This window comes from Nerophis lumbriciformis, linkage group LG04 (genome assembly GCF_033978685.3).
Source record: "Nerophis lumbriciformis linkage group LG04, RoL_Nlum_v2.1, whole genome shotgun sequence".
In the NCBI taxonomy this organism is placed as follows: domain Eukaryota; kingdom Metazoa; phylum Chordata; class Actinopteri; order Syngnathiformes; family Syngnathidae; genus Nerophis; species Nerophis lumbriciformis.
Window position 1 is genome coordinate 52,248,492 of NC_084551.2, and position 22,834 is coordinate 52,271,325.

The window sequence follows — 22,834 nt, forward strand, 5'->3', positions numbered from 1 at the left end:
CCTCCCCCAAGCCTTTTTGAACGCAGCCATCAGCCGAGTCCAGGAAGGGTGCGGGTCTTTGGCCCACCCAACGATTCGATTGCGATTCCCGGAGTGACGATTTGATTCAGAATGGATTCTCATTTCAACACAATTCTCGATTCAAAACGATTTTCGTAATGTATTATTTGGTATAAAAATCATAATAAAAATACATTTTTAAATCAGGTTATAGGTTAGAAAAGCTCCTACCGGTTGCATGGCGATAACCTAAAAAAAAAAAGTATTCTTACTTGAAATGTTGTTTTTAAAATGTTGTTAAATTTTTGAAAAATAAGAATCGATTTAGATTTAGGTTGGATGAAACCTTAAAATCCAGTTTACCTTTTTTAAACGTGTCATGCTAAATCAGGGGTCGGCAGCCCAAAATGTTGAAAGAGCCATATTGGACCAAAAATTAAAAGAAAAAAAAAAAAAAATCTTAAATCTTAAAAGCCGTATATAAGTGTTATAATGAAGGACACACATGATGTAAGTGTCTATATTAGTTATATTAGCCTACTATCAAAATTACTTTAAAAGTCTTGTATAAGTGTTATAATGAAGGCCACACATGATGTAAGTGTCTATATTAGCCATAATAACCTACTATCAAAATGACTTTAAAAGTCTTACATAAGTGTTATAATGAAGGCAACATATGATGTAAGTGTCTATATTAGCTATATTAGCCTACTATCAAAATGACTTTAAAAGCCTTATATAAGTGTTATAATGAAGGCAACACATGATGTAAGTGTCTATATTAGATGTATTAGCCTACTATCAAAATGACTTTAAAAGTCTTATATAAGTGTTATAATGAAGGCAACACATGATGTAAATGTCTATATTAGCTATATTAGCCTACTATCAGAATGGCTTTAAAAGCCTTATATAAGTGTTATAATGAAGGCAACACATGATATAAGTGTCTATATGAGCTATATTAGCCTACTATCAAAATGACTTTAAAAAAAGTCTTATATAAGTGTTATAATGAAGGCCACACATGATGTAAGTGTCTATATTAGCCTACTATCAGAATGACTTTAAAAGCCTTATATAAGTGTTATAATGAAGACAACACATGACGTAAGTGTCTATATTAAATGTATTAGCCTACTATCAAAATGACTTTAAAAGTCTTATATAAGTGTTATAATGAAGACAACACATGATGTAAGTGTCTATATTAGTTATATTAGCCCACTATCAGAATGACTTTAAAAGCCTTATTATATAAGTGTTATAATGAAGACAACACATGATGTAAGTGTCTATATTAGCTATATTAGCCTACTATCAAAATGACTTTAAAAGTCTTATATAAGTGTAATAATGAAGGCAACACATGATGTGTCTATATTAGCTATATTAGCCTACTATCAAAATGACTTTGAAAGTCTTCTATAAGTGTAATAATAAGGCAACACATGATCTGTCTATATTAGCCTACTATCAAAATGACTTTAAAAGTATTCTATAAGTGTTATAATGAAGGCAACACATGATGTAAGTGTCTATGTTAGCTATATTAGCCTACTGTCAAAATGACTTTAAGTCTTATATTAAGTGTTATAATATAAATAAATGATAAATGGGTTGTACTTGTATAGCGCTTTTCTACCTTCAAGGTACTCAAAGCGCTTTGACACTACTTCCACATTTACCCATTCACACACACATTCACACACTGATGGAGGGAGCTGCCATGCAAGGCGCTAACCAGCACCCATCAGGAGCAAGGGTGAAGTGTCTTGCTCAGGACACAACGGACATGACGAGGTTGGTACTAGGTGGGGATTGAACCAGGGACCCTCGGGTTGCGCACGGCCACTCTCCCACTGCGCCATGCCGTCCCTACATAATGAAGGCAACACATGATGTAAGTGTCTATATTAGCTATATTAGCCTACTATCAAAATTGCTTTAAAAGCTTTATATAAGTGTTATAATGAAAACAACACATGATGTAAGTGTCTATATTAGCTATATTAGCCTACTGTCAAAATGACTTTAAAAGCCTTATATAAGTGTTATAATGAAGACAACACATGATGTAAGTGTCTATATTAGATGTATTAGCCTACTATCAAAATGACTTTAAAAGTCTTATATAAGTGTTATAATGAAGGCAACACATGATGTAAGTGTCTATATTAGCTATATTAGCCTACTATTAAAATGACTTTAAAAGCCTTATATAAGTGTTATAATGAAGACAACACATGATGTGTCTATATAGCTATATTAGCCTACTATCAAAATGACTTTAAAAGTCTTATATAAGTGTTATAATGAAGGCAACACATGATGTAAGTGTCTATATTAGCTATATTAGCCTACTATCAAAATGATTTTAAAAGTCTTATATAAGTGTTATAATGAAGGCAACACATGATGTAAGTGTCTATATTAGCTATATTAGCCTACTATCAAAATGACTTTAAAAGTCTTATATAAGTGGTATGATGAAGGCAACACATGATGTAAGTGTCTATACTAGATGTATTAGCCTACTATCAAAATAACTTTAAAAGTCTTATATAAGTCTCATTGTTCCAAAAGTAATAATGCATCAAAATAAGTGTTGTTATGAATTATTGACCAATTAAAAGCTCTAATTATCTCATCTAAAGTATTCCACTTCGCAACATGTTTTTGGAAAATCTTGCATATTTTGTGTGTCTCCTATAATCAAAGTTTTGTTTTTGTTTTTACAAAAATAGCATAACATATCTAAAAAAAAAAAAAACATTGCAAATATCTAACAACTTTATATATGGATTGGTCTGAAGCTGTTGAACATTTTAAAGAGTTGAAATAATAATAGACGACTTACTTGTAACACTTTCTTGAGTGTGTCCTTTTTTTCGGCTAAGAAGGCAAAGTGTGAGTTTTTAGAAGAAAAAAAACTGTCATTTTTCCAAAAGTAAGAATGCATCAAAATCAGTGTTGTTATGAATTATTAACCTATTAAAGACTCTAATGACCTCATCTAAAATATTCCACTTTGCAACTTGTTTTTGAAAAATATTGCATATTTTGTGTTTTTCCTCCAGATAAAAAGTGCTTATTTTGGGTTTTTTGGGGGGTTTTTTTTTACAAAAAGAGCATAAAACGTTAAAAAAAACAAAAACAAAAACATTACAAATATTTTAAAACTTTATATCTATGGATAGGTCTGAAGCTGTTGAAAAATTTAAAGAGTTGAAGTTAAAAAATAATATTTGTTAAAAAATAAAAGTTAAAAAATAATATTTATAATAATTTTTGGCTAAGAAGGTACTGTACTTGGGGGGGAAAAAAACTGTCATTGTTCCAAAAGTAATAATGCATCAAAATAAGTGTTGTTATGAATTATTAACCTATTAAAGACTCTAATTACCTCATCTAAAATATTCCACTTTGCAACTTGTTTTTGAAAAATATTGCATATTTTGTGGGTCCCCCCCCCCCCCCCCCCCCCAGATAAAAAGTGCTTATTTTGTTTTTTGTTTTTGTTTTTTTACAAAAGAGCATAAAACGTTAAAAAAAACACCAAAAAAAACATTACAAATATTTTAAAACGTTATATCTATGGATAGGTCTGAAGCTGTTGAACATTTTAAAGAGTTGAAAGTTAAAAAATAATATTTGTTAAAAAATAAAAGTTAAAAAATAATATTTGTAATAATTTTTGGCTAAGAAGGTACTGTACTTGGGGGGAAAAAACTGTCATTGTTCCAAAAATAATAATGCATCAAAATAAGTGTTGTTATGAATTATTAACCTATTAAAGACTCTAATTACCTCATCTAAAATATTCCACTTTGCAACTTGTTTTTGAAAAATATTGCATATTTTGTGTTTTTTTCCCCCCCAGATAAAAAGTGCTTATTTTGTTTTTTGTTTTTGTTTTTTTACAAAAGAGCATAAAACGTTAAAAAAAACATTACAAATATTTTAAAACTTTATACCTATGGATAGGTCTGAAGCTGTTGAAAAATTTAAAGAGTTGAAGTTAAAAAATAATATTTGTTGAAAAATAAAAGTTAAAAAATAATATTTGTAATAATTTTTGGCTAAGAAGGTACTTGGGGGGGTGGGGGGGAACTGTCATTGTTCCAAAAGTAATAATGCATCAAAATAAGTGTTGTTATGAATTATTGACTGATTCAAGGCTGTAAATATCTCATCGAAAGAACTCCATCTTGCAAGTCGTCTTTGGAAAATATGCGTATTTTTGGTTTTTCCTATAATAAACTTTTTTTTTTTTTTACAAAAATGAGCATATAACATAAAAAAAAAACCCCATTAATAATCAGTATAAATGTTACATCTATGGATAGGTTGAAAGCTGCTGAAAAATTTAAAGCGTTAAAAGGAAAAGAAAAAAAAAGAAAAAAGAAAAAAAAAATATATATATATATATATATATATATATATATATATATATATATATGACTTACTTATAAGACTTCTTTGAGCTTAGGAGGCATTTAAGGCAGTTTTAAAAAAGTGTGAGAGTGATAAACATCATCCCCCGCTGTCACACGGGTTGTCATGGCAACTGAAGAGTAAACCATGCTTTATTGTTCAAACAAACACCTCGGGTTTACGCCCTCCAGCCGCCAATTTGTAACTTGCGATGCTCAATTTGCAGAGCAGGCGTGCGGTTGCCGTGGCGACGTTGCCGACCAGACGCGCTTCGGGACGTGACCCGCCTCCGCCGCCGCCTCCTGTCAGGACGGTTGCCACCGCTGCACCGCCGCCGCGATTCATTCAGTCGCTTTTAACGAGCGCTGCGCAATTTACGATTGGCCGTCATCGCTCACATTGAGCGCTTTTATCGCAACATTCACGTCTATGGTCTTCCACCTCAGAGGAGTGACCTCTGACATGTTTGTCCAAAATGCGGTCCTGGGGGCCACTTGGGGCCCGCTGTTAGATTTTTATTGGCCCGCAACACATTTCAAAGACAAAAAACCACATCCTTGATGAAAACATTACACACAAATACTTATCAAATATTCTTTTAGTCAGACACTAAATCAGGCCTGGGCAATTATTTTGACTTTGGCGGACCAAATTTAGAGAAAAAATGTGTCTGGGGGCCGGTATATCTCACTTTTAGGAACACTAATAGAAAACCGAATGCTAAAAACGTTATGACAGACCGCCCTAAAAAACGGAATGGAATTTTATTTATTTTTTTACTGAACGAGACACCCAGAATGTACATGTAAATGAAGAATGTGGGATTTACAATATTCAAAATTCAAGATTTAAGATGATTTATTGTCAATTCTTAACATGCACAAGACACATAAGAACTGAAAAGTAAATTTTCGGCACAGTCCCACTAAGAGCAGACATACATTACAGGGAGACAAGACAAGACCGCCGACGGGGCAGCCATTTTTACGGCGCTCCTTAAAAAAAGGGGAGAAAAAGGTGATATTGGGAAAGGGGGGGAGAGTAAAAAATATCAGTCAAAGGTTGGATCCGCAAGAGGGGGTCCAGACTGAGTCCAAGGGAAAAAACCTTATTTGCAATGCAAACATAAACACGTTACATTTAGTCACAACAAACTGGCAACAGAGGGAGGGGGAGTTGGAGCAAACAAGCGGTGGTGAAAGCGGTGGTTGGGGAAGGGGCGGGTGCGTGCGTGTATGCCCAATCAACTTGGGTGTAATGTTGAAGTGTTTTTGTGGACTGGGGCCGATCTCAAAGTTCGACACCAGGTGCTTGTTGAGAAAAGGGGAGGTCAAAAGCGTCCAACGTTGAGGACTATGAACGATAAAACGCTGAATATTGACAACATATGAACGCATACTTGCCAACCCTCCCGATTTTCCCGGGAGACTCCCGAATTTCAGTGCCCCTCCCGAAAATCTCCCGGGGCAACCATTCACACAAATTTCTCCCGATTTCCACCCGGACAACAATATTGGGGGCGTGCCTTAAAGGCAATGCCTTTAGCATCCTCTCTCACCTGAAAAGGAGACTATTATATAAGTCTCCGTTATCCATAGGTTTATCTATAACCCATAAAGTAGGCAGGCACGGAGCTATTTCTCAGCGTGGGTTTATTCCAGCCGGCACGTTAATACACTGACATACAACATCCGGATTCCCCATCATGCATTGCTTAAAAACTACGGCAAGTAGTAATGTCCAAAAACATAACAGAGACGAAGCAGAAAGAACAAAGAAGAGACATGGCGTCGACGAGTAAGAAGAAGAAGTACGCTTGCAAGTTCCAAAATGATTGGAAAAAAATAATTTCAGTTCACCCAGGACAGCTCGAAGGGGAAGGGGTATGTTGCCTGCACATTTTGTAGATCAGACTAGATCATTAAAAAAATTAAAAAAATTAAAACATTTAAAAAAAGACTTTTTTGTGTGTGTATATGTGTAAATAAATGAACACTGAAATTCAAGTATTTCTTTTATTTACACACATATATATATATATATATATATATATATATATATATATATATATATATGTATATATATATTGTAAAAAAATATATATATCTAGCTAGAATTCACTGAAAGTCAAGTATTTATTTTATTTATATATGTATATATATATATACATATATATATATATATATATATATATATATATATATATATATATATATATATATATATAAAGAAATACTTGAATTTCAGTGAATTCTAGCTATAAATATACTCCTCCCCCCCTTAACCCGGCCCCGCCCCCCATCTCCCGAATTCGGAGGTCTCAAGGTTGGCAAGTATGTACGAACGTCACACCCGCTCTCGATCAACATATTTTACACTTAAGCGAAATGCAACAAAAATGCAACAAACACAGCGAAATATGAACGCGAAGGGTAAAAAAAAAAATTTTTTAAAAAACACTCTGTGGAAACGCACCCACACTGCTTGGTGCCTCTTCTGACATTACCAAAGTAACTAATTAGATGACCATAGTAACTACTATATCATGCAAAAGTGACGATTCCAACCATTGAAATACTTTGTGTAGCTGAAAACATCACCGGACATCATAATGGCCGCTACAGTTTCCATCTTAAAGATCTAAAAAAATTATTTGGGAATGATCGAAAAGCTTAACGGGCCGCACTAGATGGATTTTTTTCATGAAAAGACATAATGAACCTTTTTGAACAAATTACACACAAAACTGTAAAAAAAAAAAAAAAACTGGCCCAATTCCCAGTAAAGAATATAATAACACATTTAATATACCAAGGTATGTATATACCTTGTTTCCAAACCGTGTCTGTAACAAGGCAGTAAAACGGCTGATCAAACAAAACAGAAGTCATTGTCATGGACCCACTAGCTGCGCAAGCAAGCTCTCCAATCAGCTAAACAGACTCGATATCTCCACACAATTACACACAAAACTATAAAAAAAAAAAACCTAACTGGCCCAATTCCCCCCAAAAATGGGACCTGAAAACGCGCCTTACTGGTCTTTGAAAATTTCCGTTTCTGCCCAGTCAAACTTGTTTAGCAAAATAATTAGCGCATGTCTCGTTTTACCGCCGGGTCAAACTCGTTTCGCGGAATAATTAGCATATGCCTCGTTTTACCGCCGGGTCAAACTCGTCACGCCACGAGTGATACTTCACCTTTCAAGGCATCATTTTCCAAAATGGAGGAGGCTAATTTCAATCATTTAAAATTGCATAAAAAGAAGAAGATAAAGAGCTATTCAGTAGGATTTAAGGTCCAAGCTATTGAATATGCTAAAAAGAACAGTAAAAACGTTTTATTAATATAGCTGCATGTGTCAAATATGAGTCATTAAATGACTCCCACCTCATGGTGGTAGAGGGCGCTAGTGATCCTTCTTGCGACTACTCGGCTGCAGAAGAAGTGACAACAACAGTTTTCTAAACTGGACTTTCAATCGAAGCAGGAGGTAATAATTAAAGGAAGATCTCTATCGAGACAGAGAGACTTTTAAAACCGAAGAAAGATAAGGAAGACTTCTATAAACAAGTTATCGATGCTTTTGTTCAGAAGGAGCGGCACATGGACTTCATTTATAAGTAAAGGTAAGACCATAATAACGTTTTTTGTATTAAATGTGCTTTTCATGATGGTATCCTTACATCACACTCAAATTTATAAGCGCAGGCCTAAATTTACCGCATGCCTTTGGTAAGCGCCGGAGTGAGAAGAGGTTTTAAATTAATTCAAGGAAATACGGTATGTATATACCTTCATTGTTTCCAAACGGTGTCTGTAACAGGGCAGTAAAACGGTTGATCAAACAAAACAAAAGTAATCGTCATGGACCCACTAGCTGTGCAAGCAAGCTCTCCAATCAGCTAAACAGACTCGATATCTCCACACAATTACACACAAAACTATAAAAAAAACGTAACTGGCCCAATTCCCCCCCAAAATGGGACCTGAAAACCAAAATGGCCTACGGAGGATGATGTTTATCACTGGTCTTTGAAGACTTCCGTGCAGCCATGTGTACAAATTTCCTCCAAGATATGTTAAGCCCTCAAAAACGTTTTATATTGAAGTAAATAAAAACATTTGTAACATTGGTAAAGAATATAATAACACATTTAATATATCAAGGTATTTGTACAACTTCATTGTTTTCAAACAGTGTCTGTAACAAGGCAGTAAAACAGCTGATCAATCAAAACAGAAGTCGTCGTCATGGACCCACTCGCTGCGGAAGCTAGCTCTCCAATCAGCTAAACAGACTCAATATCTCCACACAATTACACACAAATCTATCAAAAAACAAAATGTAACTGGCCCAATTACCCCCAAAAATGGGACCTGAAAACGAAAATGGCCAACGACCTGTGCGCCTTACTGGTCTTTGAAGATTTCCGTGCAGCCATGTGTACAAATTTCCTCCAAGATATGTTAAGCCCTCAAAAACGTTTTATATTGAAGTAAATAAAAACATCCATCCATCCATCCATTTTCTACCGCTTATTCACTTCGGGGTCGCGGGGGACGCTAAAACATTTGTAACATTAGTAAAGAATATAGTAACACATTTAATATATCAAGGTATTTATATAACTTCATTGTTTCCAAACGGTGTCTGTAACAAGGCAGTAAAACGTCTGATCAAACAAAACAGAAGTCATCGTCATGGACCCACTCGCTGCGGAAGCTAGCTCTCCAATCAGCTAAACAGACTCAATATCTCCACGGTGACGTTTTGGTGAATTTACACTACAGCAGCGCCATCTTAAAAAGTTTTAACATTTAAGGCTGAATACTTTTTCGAAATATATTTTTCATTTAGAAAATAAGGTATAAACCAAGAGTCATGAGGTCAACATAGTATTCAAATGAATCTGAAATGCTAAGTGGTCTTTAAATGCTACATATTTGCCGCCATCTTGTGGACAATGTGAGCAAAATCAGATAAACGACCCTTGAAAGTAATTCCAAATGACAGTATATACTTATATGACACAATCCAAACAAGCTTCCCTAGTCATGGTGCAAAAAAAAAAAAAAAATGCAACTAACATAAAGGTCACACATGACACAATCAAAATTACACTCTTTTAGATTAATGACATGACATGATGGCATGATGGGAAAAATGTAAAACACTCTCCACACTTATCCATGTTTGGCATATTTTAGCTGCTTGATAGTTCTGATTGATTACAAAACTTTAAGAAGGTCGTCACGGAAGTAAACAAGGTAGGAGTCGAACTTACACATACTCTTAATATCCAATTATATTAATTATATATCCATTATATTAATTATACGTCAATAATATTAATGTAATATGAACATGTATTTGGCCCCCGGCCAAATATTTTTAGCCCAATGTGGCCCCCGAGTCAAAAAGTTTTAGACATCCCTGTGGTAGACCTCTAAAAAAACGGCTGCTGGCCACAAATGGACACACTTGGTCGAGATGGATGGATGGATGGATGAATAGATAGATGGAAAGATGAAAGGACAGATGGACTAAGAAATGGTTGGATGGATCATGGAAGGATGGATGAATAGATAGACAGAGGTACAAAGCAAAGATAGATATATTGGTATATGTACTGTATAGCCATATATGTAGATGTATGTATGTATAGATGTATGTATGTATAGATGTATGTATGTATAGATGTATGTATGTGTAGATGTATGTATAAATGTATGTTATGTATAGATGTATGTATTTATTTATGTATAGATGCATTTTATGTATGGATGTATGTTATGTATAGATGTATGTATAAATGTATGTTATGTATAGATGTGTGTATTTATGTATGTATAGATGTATTTTATGTATGGATGTATTTATGTGTGTATAGATGTATGTATGTATAGATGTATGTTGTGTATAAATGTATAGATGTATGTTATGTATAAATGTATGTATGTATAGATGTATGTTATGTATATATGTATGTACGCATAGATGTATGTTATGTATATATGTATGTATAGATGTATGTATGTATTTATGTATGTATAGATGTATGTAAGTATAGATGAATGTATGTAGATGTATGTATGTATGTATGTATGTATAGATGTATGTTATGTATAGATGTATGTATAAATGTATGTTATGTATAGATGTGTGTATTTATGTATGTATAGATGTATTTTATGTATGGATGTATTTATGTGTGTATAGATGTATGTATGTATAGATGTATGTTGTGTCTAAATGTATTTATGTATAGATGTATGTTATGTATAAATGTATGTATGTATAGATGTATGTTATGTATATATGTATGTACGCATAGATGTATGTTATGTATATATGTATGTATAGATGTATGTATGTATTTATGTATGTATAGATGTATGTAAGTATAGATGAATGTATGTAGATGTATGTATGTATGTATAGATGTATGTTATGTATAGATGTATGTATAAATGTATGTTATGTATAGATGTGTGTATTTATGTATGTATAGATGTATTTTATGTATGGATGTATTTATGTGTGTATAGATGTATGTATGTATAGATGTATGTTGTGTCTAAATGTATTTATGTATAGATGTATGTTATGTATATATGTATGTATAGATGTATGTTATGTATAAATGTATGTACGCATAGATGTATGTTATGTATGTATAGATGTATGTATGTATAGATGTATGTAAGTATAGATATATGTATGTATAGATGTATGTATGTATAGATGTATGTTATGTATAGATGTATGTATTTATGTATGTATAGATGCATTTTATGTATGGATGTATGTTATGTATAAATGTATGTTATGTATACATGTGTGTATTTATGTATGTATAGATGTATTTTATGTATGGATGTATGTATGTGTGTATAGATGTATGTATGTATAGATGTATGTTGTGTATGAATGTATTTATGTATAGATGTATGTTATGTATATATGTATGTTATGTATAAATGTATGTACGCATAGATGTATGTTATGTATATATGTATGTATAAATGTATTTATGTATTTATAGATGTATGTAAGTATAGTAGATATATGTATGTATAGATGCATGTTATGTATAGATGTATGCATAGAGATGTATGTTATTTATAGATGTATGTTGTGTATAAATGTATGTATGTATATATATATATGTTATGTATAAATGTATAGATGTATGTATGTATTTGTTTTTATAGATGTATGTAAGTATAGATGTATGCTATGTATAGATGTATGTATTTATGCATGTATAGATGTGTGTTATGTATAGATGTATGTTTAGATGTATGTTAGGTATAGATGTATGTATTTATGTAAGTATATATGTATGTTATGTAGTATGTGTGTGTAGATGTATGTTATGTATATGTGTATATATGTATGTATAGATGCATGTATGTATTTATGTATGTATAGATGTTTGTAAGTATAGATGTATGTTATGTATAGATGTATGTATAGAGATGTATGTTATTTATAGATTTATGTTGTGTATAAATGTATGTATGTATATATGTATGTTATATATAAATGTATGTATGTATGTATAGATGTATTTATGTATGTATAGATGTATGTTACTGTATGTATAGATGTATGCTATGTATAGATGTATGTATTTATGTATGTATAGATGTTTGTAAGTATAGATGTATGTTATGTATAAATGTATGTATGTGTGTATAGATGTATGTTATGTATAAATGTATGTATGTATAGATGTATGTTGTGTATATATGTATGTATAGATGCATTTATGTATGTATAGATGTATGTACTGTATGTATAGAGATGTATGTTATGTATGTACGTATAAATGTATGTATAGATGTATGTACTGTATGTATAGAGATGTATGTTATGTATGTACGTATAAATGTATGTATAGATGTATGTTAGGTATAGATGTATGTATTTATGTAAGTATAGATGAATGTTATGTATAGATGTATGTATGTATTTATGTATGTGTAGATAGATGTTTGGGTAGGTAGGTTGATGACTTTCCTGTTTATTAGAATTCACTCCTGCTAATTCTTCACAGGTTTGAAAGATGGTAAATAGAAAATTAATGTTGATAACAGTTTCACCTCATTCAAGACTGAAGGTCAAATAAAAGTGAAAAACAACATTAAAATGCTCATAACCGCCAAATGTAAACACAAGATAACGCACTTAACCCTGAAACTTCATATTTATCAATCCTTAACCTAATTAGCATAATTGTACTGACTTTTTACAAGTGTTGTCACTAAAAATCCAAGGGAAGCATCAAATGTACTTTAAAATAAATATGTGTTTCCTCGGAAATGATGGACTTTTAATGCAGGTCGTGAACAAACTAATCAAAAGGTCGTGGTTTAGTTTGATTGAGGAGCTTCTTCCTCCAACTTTCCTCTCATCTGCTGTGCCGTCGTCCTCCCGGGAACTGAAGTGGGTTCCGTGCAGGCGGTACCAGAACACAGCATCATATTGGCCCACATTCTTTATATAGAAGTCCTGCTTTTACTGGCGCCACGCGGAGAACTGGGTCATGTAGCGGGACAGCCCAAAAGGTCCTTGGCCCTCGTTTTTCCCACCGTGGCCCTCGGTCTACTTTTCGGATGCAAGAGTTAGTTTCCCCTTGCACGACAAAGACAACCAGAAATGTCTTCATCCCCGGCGATGGATGAGCACCTGGTGGATGCAAATGTGCATGCTGTGAAAAGACACCAAAGTCCCCTTTTAAAGTGGAACCTGGCATGCGTGTGAAAGGAGACCAGAGATTATTGGCCCTCCGCTAAATCACTTTGCATGCCAAACTGTGTGTGTGTGTGTGTGTGTGTGTGTGTGTGTGTGTGTGCGTGTGTGTGTGTGTGTGTGTTGAGTTGTCGGAAGAGTTAATTTCCAAAGCCCCCCCCTCAAAAGAAATCACATTGTCACTGGAAATGAGGCCTACTAACTGCTCAAGTATCATTTCTTACTAAGTCACTTATTTATTAGTATGATGCTGCTCCGATCTTAATTTGATATAAAACTCTTAGGTATGTAGCATTAGCATGTAGAATTAGCATTGGCACTAGGGTGTAGCATTAGCATGTAGGTTGTGGAATTAGCAGTAGGTGAAGTATTAGAAGTAGGATGTAGCATTAGAAATAGGGTGTAGTATTAGAAGTAGGGTGTAGTATTAGAAGTAGGGTGTAGTATTAAAAGTAGGGTGTAGTATTAGATGTAGGATGTAGTAATAAAAGTAGGATGTAGCATTAGAAGTAGGGTGTAGCATTAGAAGTAGGATGTAGTATTAGAAGTAGGATGTAGCTTTAGAAGTAGGGTGTAGCATTAGAAGTAGGGTGTAGTATTAGAAGTAGGGTGTGGCGTTAAAAGTAGGGTGTAGTATTAGAAGTAGGATGTTGTATTAGAAGTAGGGTGTAGTATTAGACGTAGGATGTAGTATTAGAAGTAGGGTGTAGTATTAGAAGTAGGATGTAGTATTAGAAGTAGGATGTAGTATTAGAAGTAGGGTGTAGCATTAGAAGTAGGGTGTAGTATTAGAAGTTGGATGTAGCATTAGAAGTAGGATGTAGTATTAGAAGTAGGGTGTAGTATTAGAAGTAGGATGTAGTATTAGAAGTAGGATGTAGCTTTAGAAGTAGGATGTAGCTTTAGAAGTAGGATGTAGCTTTAGAAGTTGGGTGTAGTATTAGAAGTAGGATGTAGTATTAGAAGTAGGATGTAGCATTAGAAGTAGGGTGTAGTATTAGAAGTAGGATGCAGTATTAGAAGTAGGATGTAGTATTAGAAGTAGGATGTAGCTTTAGAAGTTGGGTGTAGTATTAGAAGTAGGATGTAGTATTAGAAGTAGGATGTAGCATTAGAAGTAGGGTGTAGTATTAGAAGTAGGATGCAGTATTAGAAGTAGGATGTAGTATTAGAAGTAGGATGTAGCATTAGAAGTAGGGTGTAGTATTAGAAGTAGGGTGTAGTAATAAAAGTAGGATGTAGCATTAGAAGTAGGGTGTAGTATTAGAAGTAGGGTGTAGCATTAGAAGTAGGGTGTAGTATTAGAAGTTAGATGTAGTATTAGAAGAAGAATGTAGCATTAGAAGTAGGGTGTAGTATTAGAAGTAGGGTGTAGTATTAGAAGTAGGATGTAGTATTAGAAGTAGGGTGTAGTATTAGAAGTAGGGTGTAGTATTATAAGTAGGATGTAGCATTAGAAGTAAGGTGTAGCATTAGAAGAAGGGTGTAGCATTAGAAGTAGGGTGTAGTATTAGAAGTACGATGTAACATTATCATGTAGGTTGTGGAATTAGCAGTAGGGTGAAGTATTAGAAGTTGGATGTAGCATTAGAAGTAGGATGTAGTATTAAAAGTAGGGTGTAGTATTAGAAGTAGGGTGTAGTATTAGAAATAGGGTGTAGTATTAGAAGTAGGATGTAGCATTAGAAGTAGGATGTAGTATTAGAAGTAGGATGTAGCATTAGAAGTAGGGTGTAGTATTAGAAGTAGGGTGTAGTATTAGAAGTAGGATGTAGTACTAGAAGTAGGGTGTAGTATTAGAAGTAGGATGTAGCATTAGCATGTAGGTTGTGGAATTAGCAGTAGGGTGAAGTATTAGAAGTTGGATGTAGTATTAGAAGTAGGATGTAGTATTAGAAGTAGGATGTAGTATTAGAAGTAGGATGTAGTATTAGAAGTAGGATGTAGCATTAGAAGTAGGATGTAGCATTAGAAGTAGGGTGTAGTATTAGAAGTAGGGTGTAGTATTAGAAGTAGGGTGTAGCATTAGAAGTAAGGTGTAGTATTAGAAGTAGGATGTAGTATTAGAAGTAGGATGTAGTATTAGAAGTAGGATGTAGTATTAGAAGTAGGATGTAGCTTTAGAAGTAGGGTGTAGTATTAGAAGTAGGGTGTAGTAATAAAAGTAGGATGTAGCATTAGAAGTAGGGTGTAGTATTAGAAGTAGGGTGTAGTAATAAAAGTAGGATGTAGTATTAGAAGTAGGGTGTAGCATTAGAAGTAGGGTGTAGTATTAGAAGTAGGATGTAGCATTAGAAGTAGGATGTAGCATTAGAAGTAGGGTGTAGTATTAGAAGTACAATGTAGCATTAGCATGTAGGTTGTGGAATTAGCAGTAGGGTGAAGTATTAGAAGTAGGATGTAGTATTAGAAGTAGGGTGTAGTATTAGAAGTTGGATGTAGCATTAGAAGTAGGGTGTAGTATTAGAAGTAGGATGTAGTATTAGAAGTTGGGTGTAGTATTAGAAGTTGGATGTAGCATTAGAAGTAGGGTGTAGTATTAAAAGTAGGATGTAGCATTAGAAGTAGGGTGTAGTATTAGAAGTAGGGTGTAGTATTAGAAGTTGGATGTAGCATTAGAAGTAGGGTGTAGTATTAGAAGTAGGGTGTAGTATTAGAAGTAGGGTGTAGCATTAGAAGTAGGGTGTAGTATTAAAAGTATGATGTAGCATTAGCATGTAGGGTGTAGCATTAGACGTAGGGTGTAGTATTAGAAGTAGGGTGTAGTATTAGAAGTAGGATGTAGTATTAAATGTAGGATGTAGCATTAGAAGTAGGGTGTAGTATTAGAAGTAGGGTGTAGTATTAGAAGTAGGGTGTAGCATTAGAAGTAGGGTGTAGTATTAGAAGTAGGATGTAGCTTTAGAAGAAAGATGTAGCATTAGAAGTAGGGTGTAGTATTAGAAGTAGGGTGTAGTATTAGAAGTAGGATGTAGTATTAAATGTAGGATGTAGCATTAGAAGTAGGGTGTAGTATTAGAAGTAGGATGTAGTATTAGAAGTAGGATGTAGTATTAGAAGTAGGGTGTAGTATTAGAAGTAGGATGTAGCATTAGAAGTAGGGTGTAGTATTAGAAGTAGGATGTAGTATTAGAAGTAGGATGTAGTATTAGAAGTAGGGTGTAGTATTAGAAGTAGGATGTAGTATTAGTAGTAGGATGTAGCTTTAGAAGAAAGATGTAGCATTAGAAGTAGGATGTAGTATTAGAAGTAGGGTGTAGTATTAGAAGTAGGGTGTAGTATTAGAAGTAGGGTGTAGTATTAGAAGTAGGATGTAGCATTAGAAGTAGGGTATAGTATTAGAAGTAGGATGTAGCATTAGAAGTAGGATGTAGTATTAGAAGTAGGATGTAGTATTAGAAGTAGGGTGTAGTATTAGAAGTAGGATGTAGTATTAGAAGTAGGGTGTAGTATTAGAAGTAGGGTGTAGTATTAAGAGTAGGGTGTAGTATTAGAAGTAGGGTGTAGTATTAGAAGTAGGGTGTAGCATTAGAAGTAGGGTGTAGTATTAGAAGTAGGATGTAGTATTAAAAATAGGGTGCAGTATTAAGAGTAGGATGTAGTATTAGAAGTAGGGTGTAGCATTAGAAGTAGGGTGTAGTATTAGATGTAGGGTGTAGTATTAGAAGTAGGATGTAGCATTAGACGTAGGGTGTAGTATTAGATGTAGGGTGTAGCATTAGAAGTAGGATGTAGCTTTAGAAGAAAGATGTAGCATTAGAAGTAGGATGTAGTATTAGAAGTAGGGTGTAGTATTAGAAGTAGGATGTAGTATTAGAAGTAGGATGTAGTATTAGAAGTAGGGTGTAGCATTAGAAGTAGGGTGTAGTATTAGATGTAGGGTGTAGCATTAGAAGTAGGATGTAGTATTAGAAGTAGGATGTAGTATTAAAAGTAGGGTGTAGTATTAAGAGTAGGATGTAGTATTAGAAGTACGGTGTAGCATTAGAAGTAGGGTGTAGTATTAGATGTAGGGTGTAGTATTAGAAGTAGGATGTAGCATTAGAAGTAGGGTGTAGTATTAGATGTAGGGTGTAGCATTAGAAGTAGGATGTAGCATTAGAAGTAGGGTGTAGTATTAGAAGTAGGATGTAGTATTAGAAGTAGGGTGTAGTATTAGAAGTAGGATGTAGCTTTAGAAGAAAGATGTAGCATTAGAAGTAGGATGTAGTATTAGAAGTAGGGTGTAGTATTAGAAGTAGGATGTAGTATTAGAAGTAGGGTGTAGTATTAGAAGTAGGATGTAGTATTAGAAGTAGGATGTAGCTTTAGAAGAAATATGTAGCATTAGAAGTAGGATGTAGTATTAGAAGTAGGGTGTAGTATTAGAAGTAGGGTGTAGTATTAGAAGTAGGATGTAGTATTAGAAGTAGGGTGTAGTATTAGAAGTAGGGTGTAGTATTAGAAGTAGGATGTAGCTTTAGAAGAAAGATGTAGCATTAGAAGTAGGATGTAGTATTAGAAGTAGGGTGTAGTATTAGAAGTAGGGTGTAGTATTAGAAGTAGGATGTAGCTTTAGAAGAAAGATGTAGTATTAGAAGTAGGATGTAGTATTAGAAGTAGGGTGTAGTATTAGAAGTAGGATGTAGTATTAGAAGTAGGATGTAGCTTTAGAAGAAATATGTAGCATTAGAAGTAGGATGTAGTATTAGAAGTAGGATGTAGCTTTAGAAGAAATATGTAGCATTAGAAGTAGGATGTAGTATTAGAAGTAGGGTGTAGTATTAGAAGTAGGGTGTAGTATTAGAAGTAGGATGTAGCTTTAGAAGAAAGATGTAGCATTAGAAGTAGGATGTAGTATTAGAAGTAGGGTGTAGTATTAGAAGTAGGATGTAGCTTTAGAAGAAAGATGTAGTATTAGAAGTAGGGTGTAGTATTAGAAGTAGGGTGTAGTATTAGAAGTAGGGTGTAGTATTACAAGTAGGGTGTAGTATTACAAGTAGGGTGTAGTATTAGAAGTAGGATGTAGCTTTAGAAGTAGGATGCAGCATTAGAAGTAGGATGTAGCATTAGCAAATAGAATGTAACATTAGAATTAGGATGTAGCATTAGAAGTAGGATGTAGTATTAGTAGTAGGGTGTAGCATTAGCAGTATAATTTAGCATTAGCAGTAAAACTTAGCATTAGCAGTAGGGTGAAGCATTAGCAGTAGAACTTAGCATTAGCAGTAGAACTTAGTATTAGCAGTAGGGTGTAGCATTAGCAGTAGAACTTAGCATTAGCAGTAGGGTGTAGTTTTAGCAGTAGAACCTAGTATTAGCAGTAGGGTGTAGCATTAGCAGTAGAACTTAGTATTAGCAGTAGAACTTAGTATTAGCAGTAGGGTTTAGCATTAGCAGTAGAACTTAGTATTAGCAGTAGAACTTAGCATTAGCAGTAGGGTGTAGCATTAGCATTAGAACTTAGCATTAGCAGTAGGGTGTAGTTTTAGCAGTAGAACTTAGTATTAGCAGTAGGGTGTAGTTTTAGCAGTAGAACCTAGTATTAGCAGTAGGGTGTAGCATTAGCAGTAGAACTTAGTATTAGCAGTAGAACTTAGTATTAGCAGTAGGGTTTAGCATTAGCAGTAGAACTTAGTATTAGCAGTAGAACTTAGCATTAGCAGTAGGGTGTAGCATTAGCATTAGAACTTAGCATTAGCAGTAGGGTGTAGTTTTAGCAGTAGAACTTAGTATTAGCAGTAGGGTGTAGTTTTAGCAGTAGAACCTAGTATTAGCAGTAGGGTGTAGTTTTAGCAGCGGGATATTAGGTTAGGTGGCTAGCATTAGCGTTAGCAGTTGGATGAAGTGAAGGGATATCCATTACTTGACTGAATAAAGGTGAGGCATTAGGTATGAGCAGGTGGGCGGGGCTAGATGACATCGCTCAGGTGTGAAAAAACCTCTTCCTGTTTGTTTTTCGGTGTGACTGTTTTTCACCCTCAGGCTTTGTTTGCTTGGCCGCTGCTCAGCTAACTGACCACACCCGTCTCTGACTCAACAATGTTTGTGTTTCATTGTCGGAAAGCATCCTCTAAGCTCCGCCCCCTTTCTTCTTTCCTTCTTCTTCTTTCTCCCGCCCAGTCTGCCGTCCCGCAGCCCACCTTCTCCATGCCCGTCACCGTGCCCGTGTCCAACCAGAGCGCCCTGCAGTTCAGCAACAGCCCGGGCGGCGCTCTGGTCACCACCGCCTCCTACGTCACCTCCGCCCTCACGGACCCCCGCCTCCTGTCGCCGCAGCAACCGACCCTGCAGAGGAACACCGTCTCCCCGGGACTACCACAGCGACCCGCCAGCGCAGGTACACTCCCATCTTTACTTTCAACGTTCCACTTTTTTAACTCGCTGACAGCTTTGACTTGTTTGGATGCTCGCCGAGTGATGAGGTCGCCGTAGCGAGGAAAAATGCGCGCGTCGACATCACAAAAAGCGTCTCTTCAAAAAAAAAAGAGCGGCGTGCTGTGAAGTGACGCCCACAGGCTTTGATTGACAGCTCCTCTTCTGGAGGTGCGCAGAAGACAAAACAAAACGACTTCCAGCACCTAAAAAAAAAAAAAAAAAATTGAATCTCTCGCTTGTTTTACTCCCACAGCTTGCCGCCATGGCCACTTCATTAGGTACACCATCAAAGCCAGCCTGCCAATGTTGACTTTGATTGACAGCCAGCTATTTGTTTTATTTTTTATTTTTTTGCTAAATATTTTTGTTATTGTGTGAATGCTTCAATATACACCTCGGAATCTTAATATTTAATTACTGCTCGCGTACTACGGATGCAATCACATTTGCAAGTTGAAGAGTGTCGATAGCAGTAGTTTATAGTTGAGGGTGTGCTGTTTTGGTTTTTGTTGCGCCCCAGAAAGTGTTAACACTGTAAGTGTTGTACTTACTAAGCAGCAGCTGTTTGGCGGTAACGTGAGTCTTAGTTGTAGTTTTCATCAACAAATTGGGAGGTGTTGAAATCGCCATGTAAAGTCGCTAATGCTAATCAGTAGCATGTCAATGGTAAACCCAATGTATCTTAGCATCAAGCTAATTTATAATAAAATTACTTTTTTGCAAAATTCAGCAAATGAGCTAAGATAATAACTACTGACTAGTTGTCATTTCGCATTTACAGTAACATTAAGATGCAATCACAGTTGCAAGTTGAAGAGTATAGATATTGGTTTTTGTTGCGCCCCAGAAAGTGTTAACGCTGTAAGTGTTGTACTTACTAAGCAGCAGCTGTTTGACGGTAACGTGCGTCTTAGTTGTAGTTTTCATCAACAATTTGGGAGGTGTGGAAACGCCATGGAAAGTCGCTAATGCTAATCAGTAGCATGTCAATGGTAAATCCAATACATCTTAGCATCAAGCTATTTTACAATGCAATTATTTTTTTGTTGTTGCAAAATTTAGCAAATGAGCTAAGATAATAACTACTGTCGAGTTGTCATATCACATTTACAGTAACATTAAGATGCAATTGCAGTTGCAAGTCCAAGACGGTAGATGGCAGTAGTGTATAGTTGACGGTGTGCTGTTTTGTTTTTTTGTTGCGCCCCAGAAAGTGTTAACGCTGTAAGTGTTGTACATACTAAGCAGCAGCTGTTTGGCGGTAACGTGAGTCTTAGTTGTAGTTTTCATCAACAAATTGGGAGGTGTTGAAATCGCCATGTAAAGCCGCTAATGCTAATCAGTAGCATGTCAATGGTAAACCCAATGTATCTTAGCATCAAGCTATTTTATGATAAAATTACTTTTTTGCAAAATTCAGCAAATGAGCTAAGATAATAACTGCTGTCTAGTTGTCATATCGCATTTACAGTAACATTAAGATGCAATCACAGTTGCAAGTTGAAGAGTGTAGATAGCAGTTGTTTATAGTCGAGGGTGTGCTGTTTTGGTTTTTGTTGCGCCCCAGAAAGTGTTAACACTGTAAGTGTTGTACTTACTAAGCAGCAGCTGTTTGACGGTAACATGCACCTTAGTTGTAGTTTTCATCAACAATTTGGGAGGTGTGGAAACGCCATGGAAAGTCGCTAATGCTAATCAGTAGCATGTCAATGGCAAAGCCAATGTATCTTAGCATCAAGCTATTTTATAATAAAATTACTTTTTTGCAAAATTTAGCAAATGAGCTAACATAATAACTACTGTCTAGTTGTCATATCTTGTTTCAATATCGCATTTACAGTAACATTAAGATGCAATCACAGTTGCAAGTTGAGGGTGTGCTGTTTTGTTTTTTGTTGCGCCCCAGAAAGTGTTAACGCTGTAAGTGTTGTACTTACTAAGCAAGCAGCTGTTTGACGGTAACGTGCATCTTAGTTGTAGTTTTCATCAACAATTTGGAAAGTGTGGAAACGCCATGGAAAGTCGCTAATGCTAACCGGTAGCATGTCAATGGTAAAGACAATGTATCTTAGCATCAAGCTATTCGATAAGAAAATCACACGTTTTGCAAAATTTACAAATGAGCAATGATAACTGCTGTCTTGTTTCAATATTGCATTCCTGCGCATGTACAGAATGTCTAACATTAAGATGCAAGTCCAAGAGGTTAGATGGCAGTAGTGTGTAGTTTATGGTGTGATGTTTTGTTTTTCGTTGCGCCCCAGAAAGTGTTAACACTGTAAGTGTTCAATTCAAAATGAATTGGCCATTTTTCAAACTTCTACCATTTCCAAATTTTTCAACCGATTCAAAACCATTCCACCTTCAACATATTCCAAATATCCTGGACATTCAAACTATAATGTTTCCAATTTCACCCTAAAAAAATTCCAGGAATTTCCAGTTTCCCAAACCCTATTTTCAACCTTTTTTCTGTCGACTACTCCTCCCACATTTCTCAACCCAATTGGACCATTTCACTGTCAAATAATTTCTACGAAGTTGTTTTTTGAACTCGAAAAAATTCCAGATTTTCCCGAAACTCCAGGAATTCTGTAATACAATTTCTCAATTAAAAATGTTACGACTTCAACATTTTCTCAACCAGTTTGAAAAATTCCAACACCAACTCATTCAAGGTTTTTACCATTTTCCAAAAAATTCCCTCTTTTCCCGGAATTCCCAATTTTTTATGAAATTCCCATTTAAATCAATGGGACATTTTTCAAAGTTCCACAACTCCCACATTTTTCATCTGATTCAAACTGTTCCAACTTCAAAATATCCCGCCTGTTTGGGAATTGTGTGCTCTCCTTCAACAGTTCTTTCAAAAATTCCAGGATTTCAGTTCAACTTCAGCATTGGAGCATTCACACGCAATTCCTTCAATAATTGCCTTATCTAGTTGTCATATCTTGTTTCAATATCGCATTTACAGTAACATTAAGATGCAATTACAGTTGCAAGTCCAAGAGGTTAGATGGCAGTAGTCCGTAGTTGAGGGTGTGCTGTTTAGTCTTTTGTTGCGCCCCAGAAAGTGTTAACACTGTAAGTGTTCAATTCAAAATGAATTGACCATTTTTCAAACTTCCACCTTTTCCACGTTTTTCGTCCGATTCAAAACCATTCCACCTTCAACATATTCCACATATCCTGGACAGTCAAACTATAATGTTTCCAATTTCCCACCAAACAATTCCAGGAATTCCCAGTTTCCCGAATCCTATTTTCAACCTT

The 22,834-nt window shown here is 35.1% G+C and overlaps 1 protein-coding gene across 6 annotated transcripts in view; it reads left to right on the top strand.

The window, feature by feature from the left end:
• Positions 1-22,834, top strand: part of mef2d (myocyte enhancer factor 2d) — a 318,806-nt gene that overhangs the window by 226,366 nt on the left and 69,606 nt on the right. For all 6 annotated transcript variants that reach the window (XM_061957007.2, XM_061957034.2, XM_061957026.2 and 3 more), the window contains exon 5: positions 19,304-19,520. In XM_061957007.2, coding sequence (XP_061812991.1) covers positions 19,304-19,520 — 217 coding nt within the window. The remainder of the gene's footprint in view (positions 1-19,303; positions 19,521-22,834) is intronic.